The 8,445-nt window shown below is 39.7% G+C and overlaps 1 protein-coding gene across 1 annotated transcript; it reads right to left on the bottom strand.

Moving 5' to 3' along the window:
* Positions 1-4,605: 4,605 nt before the first annotated feature.
* On the bottom strand, positions 4,606-7,688 carry LOC306941932 (G2/M phase-specific E3 ubiquitin-protein ligase-like; the record flags this gene model as incomplete). The annotated part of the gene is made up of 8 exons (XM_079527570.1): positions 7,630-7,688; positions 7,345-7,550; positions 6,982-7,078; positions 6,732-6,894; positions 6,507-6,616; positions 6,261-6,405; positions 5,868-5,988; positions 4,606-4,913 (listed from the first exon to the last, which is right to left on the bottom strand). Exons 3-8 carry the CDS (start codon positions 7,074-7,076, stop codon positions 4,606-4,608), a joined length of 942 nt encoding a protein of 313 aa, XP_079383696.1. The 5' UTR covers positions 7,077-7,078; positions 7,345-7,550; positions 7,630-7,688.
* Between the last annotated feature and the right edge of the window lie 757 nt (positions 7,689-8,445).

Genomic DNA, 8,445 nt, shown 5'->3' with positions numbered 1-8,445 from the left:
AAATTTGAAGTTGAAAAGTAAAAATTTAACCTGAAAGTCTCTTCTTTTTTTTCTTGAACTTGAAAAATACCAAGATGTATTCAAAAGTTTTTTTTTTATTCAAAAGTTTTTTTCAGTTTAATATTTAACTTTAATATACATTTATATTTTTGAGTATATATATTTTTTTTCAGTTTCAGATCTTTTTTTTTCATTCAGATCTTTTTTTTTTCCATTCAGATCTTTTTTTTTTCATTCAGATCTTTTTTTTACAGATTCAAATCATATTTTGTCGGTTTCAGGTGTGTTTTTTTTTCGCTTCTCACTTTGTTCACTTTCAGGTGCCAAAAAGTTTCAGGTTACTTTTGGCACAGATCTTGCGTGGGGGCGTGGCTTCAACCTAGAGGGGCGTGGAATCATGAGTGACAGGTCCCCCCCCCCGCCCCGTGATGTCATCAACCTGCGTCTAGGAAATGTAGTTTAGACTTCTCTAAGAGTTAGAGAACAACTCTGGTTAGAAGCATTGTTTACAATGGCGCAAGCACCAGTATATGCGGGTACCACAGTTCAGGTAATACTACTACTACTACTAGGCCTAATAATAATAATAATAATAATAATAATAATACAAATAATTATTACTCTGATAATAATTACTGGGACAAACGTTACCATTGGGCAGACGTCAGACCAATGCAAAGCGACATTTACACTTGGTTCATGTACTGTATCGCGCATCTTCATCAACGACCCTTATGAGCATGTTAGCAATGTTTGAAAGTAACTGTTTATTTATTTATTTATTGTGTGTGTGTGTGCGTGTGCGTGCGTGCGTGCGCGCGCGCGCGCGCGCATACTGTCAACTGTATGTAGGCCTATGTGTATGTAGGCCTATGTAACTATGTATTTATTTATCACGACAAGCCTTAGGCCTTAGTTTATACGAGAAGTCAATATTATAACTATGATGAAGGGAAAATGCACCAGTTGCAGCCCTTATATGTCTTGCTGGAAATAGAGCTTAGACTATGTCTATTGTTGCCCACTAGACAATGTTAATGTTAAATTGCATGCTGTTTGTTTGTTTGTTTCTTAAATAATGTACAGTATGTGTGACTTAAACAAAATTAATGTAGGCTATTATTGAAGCCAGTACACTAATGTGAATTTCTGTTTGATTGTTCTAGGACCAACTGAAAAGAGACTTTCTGCAGAGGCTACTCACCAAAGTTTCCCAGATAATGCAAAGACTGCCTCTAGATGTGGATTACTTGAGATGTGCAGTCAACCAAGAGATGGTTATTTTTAGATCATTGTTAGGCCAGGTTGAGATGCCACAGGATGTCATCAATACGTTCACTGAACTGTCAAGGCTTCTTAATATACAGGACAACACTAATCAGACCGAGAGTCAGGTGCCACTGCCAGCAGTGTTACGAGGAGAAATAGGACGGCCAAAATATGTTGTGTGTCCTCAGGAACTACAAAGCCTGATAGAAATGGCCCTACCAGTGTCATGCATTGCAAGAACTCTAGGTGTATCTGAAAGGACAGTGAACCGGCGCATGCATGATAATGGTCTTTCCATAACCCAGTGCTACAGTAACGTAAGTGATGAACAACTAGATCATTTGGTGAGATCAGTGAAGGCCAGAACCCCACACGTGGGATACAGAATGATGAAAGGAATCCTGCGGTCCATGGGACACCGTGTCCAGTGGAAGAGAGTGTCTTCATCTATGCATCGTGTAGACCCAATTGGTGTAGTCTCACGATTGACAGCGATGGGGTGTGTTGCAAGGAGGACATATTCTGTTCCGGGTCCTCTTCACTTGGTACATACATAATGTAAGCTTACATGCTATTTTAGATGTGCAGTATTTTTGCTAAATATTTCTATTCCATATATGCTATTTTAACACCCTTGTTTTGCATCAAATTCATCTAAAGTGATTTTATTCTCGCCCCACCCCACCCTCCTCCCTAAAAGATATGGCCTTGTTATCTTTGGAGGGATTGATGGCTTCTCACGAAAGGTAATTTATTTAATTATCATTAATCATACATTAATTGAGATGACAGTTGAAAATTATAGGTCTACTGCTAAACTTGCTATGGGTAGGACATTCTAAAAGGAATGATCCTATAGGCTACTATACCTGTATACAGTTCTCTGTATGCATGTTATACCACAATAATGACTGGTGCATAAAAGCATGGATTGACTAGATTCACAGGTCTTAAAATGCTTTTATTGCTTTCCACTGAATTATGATATCGTCTGCTCTAGATCATGTACCTGGGTGCAGCAGCCAACAATAAAGCATCCACTGCACTTGATTTCTTCTTGGAGGCAGTGCAAAAGTATGGCTTTCCATTAAGGTAATCCCAACCAATATGTGTGGCCCACCATGGCATTGCTCAAACAACACCAGAGGGAGTTCAACAAACCATGTTCAACCCAGATTCAGCACAAACAAGGGACTAAATTAATTTCGCTCCTATGCCACTAAAATGTGAAATGCCCTACCAACAGCCATTCAGACATGCAAATCCCTTGACTCCTTCAAAACCGCTCTGAAAGGGCACCTACGGACTGCTGCAATTCAAAACTGGCCCCCTTAAAATCTGAATCCCCAGCCACCCCCTTACTGCGTTTCTTTTCCCTTTTTACCTCCTTGGTAATGATTTTCTATTTTTTTTAATAAGTCGTCTCTAATGTTCTGATGAATTGAAAAAGGTGGACCCTGTTGTAAACAAGTGTAATGCTTTCAGTGCGTTGTCCACAGTAACAGTCTTTGTATTGAGTTGTGCTTTCATGTGAAATGTAGCCATTCTGCAAACTGCTGCTGAACTGTCAATCATTTGAGTTAACATTTTTGTAAGTTGATAAATTAAACAAATCCTATAAAATCACTATGTCTAAGGTAATGTTGCGCAGTATACAATACTTAATCACTCCAGCTATTCTGGTAAATAATTAGCATGATTTGGATTATATTATTACTTTTAATGACTATGTATTTGGAAAGTTGTTAAAGTTGAGTGTTTAAAGTTAATGTATCTTTTGTGTGATATCTCTTTTAGAGTAAGAGCTGACCAAGGAGTAGAAAATGTTGGCATAGCACGATGTATGTTCACCGTCAGGGGCTGCGGCAGAGGCAGTTTCATGTCAGGAAAGAGTGTGCATAACCAAAGGTATATATAATATTCAGATGTTGCCTCAGTCAACCGGTGTCATAATTTGTAAAAATGATATTGTATAAAACGCTCTATTTTTACAGAATAGAGCGTTTGTGGCGAGATGTTTGGAACGGCGTTACAAACGTGTACTATGAGATTCTTCACAGCCTTGAGGATGAAGGTGTGCTTGATCCTGATGACAGCATCCACCTGTACTGCGCCCAGTATGTATTTCTACCACGTCTGCAGAAGGATCTAGATGTCTTCAGGGTGGGTTGGGATCATCATCCTCTGAGGACAGAGCACAACCGGTCTCCACAACAACTGTGGACAATGGGACTCCGCCACAATCCAGTAGATTCTCCACAACTGGCAGAGGTACCAATAAAACATTGTTTTGGTTGAAACCCAAACCATTAAAATGAAATGTATTCACAGGCCTGTGTATAAGACTTAACACTGTATGAGACTTATTCCTTTGGACACATTGAAGAAAAAGTGGACCGGATACTATAGATACTTTCAGTGTAGTATGTTACATGTTGATCTGACTGTGCTTTCCTTTTGAAATGTGATTGTTTAAATTTAGGGAATGGAGGATCCAACTCTTGCTGTCGACACTGCCAGGGAGATGGATGTGACCAGCTCTGGAGTGATTCTTCCACGTGTTGAATGTCCCCTCTGTGAACAGGATTTGGCCGGCCTCACGGCCACTATTGATGTTACAAGACCATCCGAGTCCTTCGGCAAAGACATTTATTTAGCTGTACTGAACTATGTACTGAATCATGTACCTTAAATGTAAACCAGAACTCAAGTAAACAAGTTTACAACATGTATTCCACAATCCACATTTGCATTTATTGTGACTGACAACAGTGCAGCAGCCAGCCACATGGTAAAGTGCCTGTTGGTTCTTTGTAGAAAATGTAAACAGAACCAACATTTTGTAACTGACAACAGGTAAATTGCCTCTTAGTTCTGCATAGTCTGAACAGTAGAACAATGTAAACAGTAAAACATTTAAGATCTTTGACAGTGAAGCTACAGGTGAAAAATAAAAAATCTCAAAATGCTTCTGAGGTTAACTTAAAGGACACCTTTAGTTTTGTTTCAACCCAGGTTCATGTTTTAGGTTGTTAGAGAAAATAAAAGATGTGTTCATTTTTTTTAGTTTCTCTAAAAACAACATGAACCTTGGTTGAAAAAAACTAAAGTTGTCCTTTAAGTGAAAGATACATAGAAAGAAAAAAGGCCAGACAGTGCTAAATAAATTATATCAGTCATACTTTGGTTGTATACCTAACCAAATGTTCAAGACGACATCTTGAAGAAAATGATCTCTGTAATATGTCATACAGAAGTAGTGGAACTTGTCTGAACAAAATTAAAACGACACCCTAAAACTGGATGGATATTGTTCTAGAAATTCTTTAGACAGAGCTAGACAGAGCTAAATTCTTGCCCTAGATAAAAAGCCTCTGTTAGAACAGCTTTGAATTGCTCCGAGGAGCTCATGTGTTTTACCGGAAGCCTAATGGTCCTGGCACAGGCACTCACAACTGGGAAACAGACAGTGTGCTCCTTAAACTCTGTAGCGCAGTCGTGGTTGAAGTCGATCACTACCCCAAAATCCTTCTTCTCTGAGGGAAGTAGTGGGATGTGACCTTGCCCTGTGATCCACTGAAGAAGCCTTGCAGGTGTGATGGGACTTGGTTCTTCCATGTCATCTGCATGCCCCTGATCTTCAGCTATAGAGCAAATAGTGTTATGACAGTTTAATATCCTTTTTACTGCTTACTATTTAGTGAATTACAAACAAAACAGCTCACACCCTGCCTGACTGGGTTGAGATTTTAACATTCAGGAAGAGAACCCCTTGTTTTAAGCATTATGTTATACTTTAGCTATTGAAAAATAGCAGATCTACACGCTCATAGCACGGGACCGCGCTACTAGTTTGTAGATCTGCTATTTTTTTTAAATTGTGAAGATGTGGCACAAACTTTGAATATATTCTTTCAGAGTAGTGATGGGAGATTAATCGGCAAACACATCGGTATCGGCTGATTCTAGTCGTTTTTAGATGCATCGGTCTGAGTAATCAGTCTGTCTTTACAGATAAACAAGCCCAAAGTAACAGCTTGAACAGATCTACAAGCTCACAATATTAAATATAAGGTATTAAAGTTAAATCTGACTTGCCTAAGCCTGCAGTACAGACACCCTGTTACATGTATTTTTCAGAAGTGGGACAAAATTATAATTTTTCAATACATAATGAGATCATATCGGCATCGGTTATCGGCCATAACAGCAATTCATTATATCAGATATCGGCCAAAATGTCTCATCGGCACATCCCCATTTCAGAGCGAATGTTTTAACTCAAATCTTTTCTAGGGGTCCCTGGAACAACATATTTTCAGATGGGGGTCTGTGGCCAAATACAGATAATTCTGGGGGTCCTTGACATGAAAATGATTGAGCACCACTGACATAGAAACAAGGGATTTAGAAGCCTTTTTATTTAGAATCTGCCTCAAGTCTAAATGGGTTAAAATGGAGGGTACCCTGGAAAATAATTCCCATCAAAACATTTTGACTAAACTGCAACTACAGGTGAAACTTGGGTATCTTTTTAAGACTACAAGCAGTCAAACTAAACAATGAATGCAGGATTTGCTGGGAATCAAATGATATACCTTCTGCTTCATAAAGGAAGTCCTGAAGGAAGTCTATCATCTTCATCTCAACCTGATGCCTGTTAGTCCCTTCTTCACTCAGTTTCGGACGAATGGATCCCATGAAAAACTCTGCATTGACCTAGAGTATGATGAGAGAAGTAATGTAAATTACACAGTGCAGAGGAAGAGGAAGACAAAGGCCCACCCCTTTGTCTCCCCCCCCGGTACCATGGGCACCTGAGGTAGGAAGCTCAAAACTACATCAGTGCATCCCACAAATACATACTCTTTACAAATAGTCATCATTTCTTAAAAAAGGGAAATAAACAGGCTTTCCGACTGTATAAACGGCACGGTAAAAAGGTTATTGCCAGGTAGCATTTCTACAACAGAGAAGGGTTTTTAGCTTACTTTTATGTCTTCCCCAGGAACAAACAGGGGCCGGCAGATGTCTGGGTACTTCCTGATTATTTCAAGAAGGCCATACAGCTTCAGGCCTTCCGTCAGCTCATCCAACATAGGCTGCAACCTCAGGCTTGCATGGAGTATGAGGGAACTGCAACAGTAGAAAACATTACAGTAGCTACAAAAACACACTGTAGTGTGTGTGTGTGTATATATATATATATATCTTCCTATACAAACAGAAAAACTTACCGAACAATGGACTCCTTGTTTTCAAGTGAGACACTTCCAGTAAATCCTCGATTGTATATTTCGTCAATGAGGTCTTGGTCTTTAATTGATTCCTCTGTCGACGACTCAACCTGAAAATTAAATTACCACAAAGAAAATCCCTGAGCAATATTCCATGTAAACATGACAATACAAATTGTTAGGGAATGCCCATCACAGCATTTCCATCATACAGAGGACATATACCTTGTCAATTAACGTCTGCGACTGTGCATCTGCCACAACGCTACGGTTGAGATCCATTGCATTCATCTGCCCACTGCAGAGGTAGCTGTAAGTCCATGGGCTTAAGAAGGCAGGAGATGGGCCACCTTGTGCCAAGCTAACAGCCAAAATCTCTCCAACAGTCCTGTTTGCACACATTGAGCATGAATGTATTTACTTACATTTAAGAGATAATTTGTCCATACTTTTGATTGATATGAAATTAACATACCTGAAGAGGCCACGGTCATAGTCAGTCAGAGAATATCGTGGGATCCTCCGATTTTGTGGTCCCTCAAAGAAACGGCTCTCAATTCCTGCAACCATTTCTATAGCAAGAATAAACAGCCTTTACTAGGTGCTCAAGGGCCATCTGCATAAAGTATTTTTCTATTGTATTGTTGTGTATAATAAGTATGACATATTACAGAGAACATTGTAAGTTGTTTTCATGTAGATTTGGTTAGGTGCCACATCCCATACAAACAAAGTATAACTGATATCGTTCATACACAGACATCTAAAATGGTTTCAGTGGACTCTTTATAATAGTCTACAGTATATAAGAAACAAAACATGTTCATTTTTGTTTTACCTGTGAGAAATTCTTTTCGGAGAGCACCCGAGTCCACTCCGGCCTCCCCAAAGAAGGTGACATACAGAGTAGCAGCAGGTGAATTTTTCTTTTGACGCTGCCATTGCAGAAGCCCCCTCTCCACAATGCTTGTTCTGGAGATTTGGACTTTGAAATGCTTCTCTCCGTCAACTCTTCCACTGATGGTGTCCAATACTTCGTCAACACTGCCAGACAACTCATAATTAAGACATTTAAAAGACTAAATGTTATAAATCAAATTTAGACAACAGTTACAGTATTTACCTTTTAATCTGCTCCTCTCTACAGTCCTGGCCCACGGCAGGTTTCTGAACAATGATGTCCTGGCCCATGGCATTGCTAACAACTTCCTTGCCATGAAGGTAGCTAAGTGAGATATTGACAAGTGAGATATAGAGGGTATGCACGTGACATCATCATCATACCTGGAAGTTATGCGGGAATGCCCTACTGAGTGGCAAAAAACTACTTTCTGGCCTTGACAGCCCATACATCCAAACAGAAAAGTCATATCTGATTGTATTACACAATGTTAAATGACGTTAATCTCACTTTGCCACTCACTTTATGCATACGCATACCCTCTATTAATCTAAGAGGGAAAGAATCAAAGTACTATAGCCCAACAAATATGCACCATCTCAAATACCTTACTCCACACATGCTAGCATGGATCTCCAGGAGGTGTGGTGAGAACTTCATGAAGCATATCGGACACGGGACCTTCTGAACCGTCTGAACCGGATTAAGATTAACAATTAGAAAACTAACAACTGCCCCACCCCCACACAAAACGGTTAATGCAGACATTTCACAAAATATAAACAGTACAATACCTCTTCAACGGAGGTCTTTGTGTCCAGAGGTGCCGCCGTCTCATGGTGCAGAGGGGCTGCCGTCACAGAAAGGACCTCACTTTGACAAGTCTAAAAATGAACGGTCAAAATAAAAATACATTTATTGTATTCACTTTCACAATGGGTAATAATGGCCGTCACATCTGGCTAGCTGGGTGTGACTACATAACTGTTGGGCCCCCACACAGAGAGAGACCCTCAACCCTAACAGTAGTTTGTATCT

This window comes from Electrona antarctica (genome assembly GCF_951216825.1).
Source record: "Electrona antarctica genome assembly, chromosome: 18".
NCBI lineage: Eukaryota > Metazoa > Chordata > Actinopteri > Myctophiformes > Myctophidae > Electrona > Electrona antarctica.
This window is presented reverse-complemented; position numbering and strand designations above follow the sequence as displayed.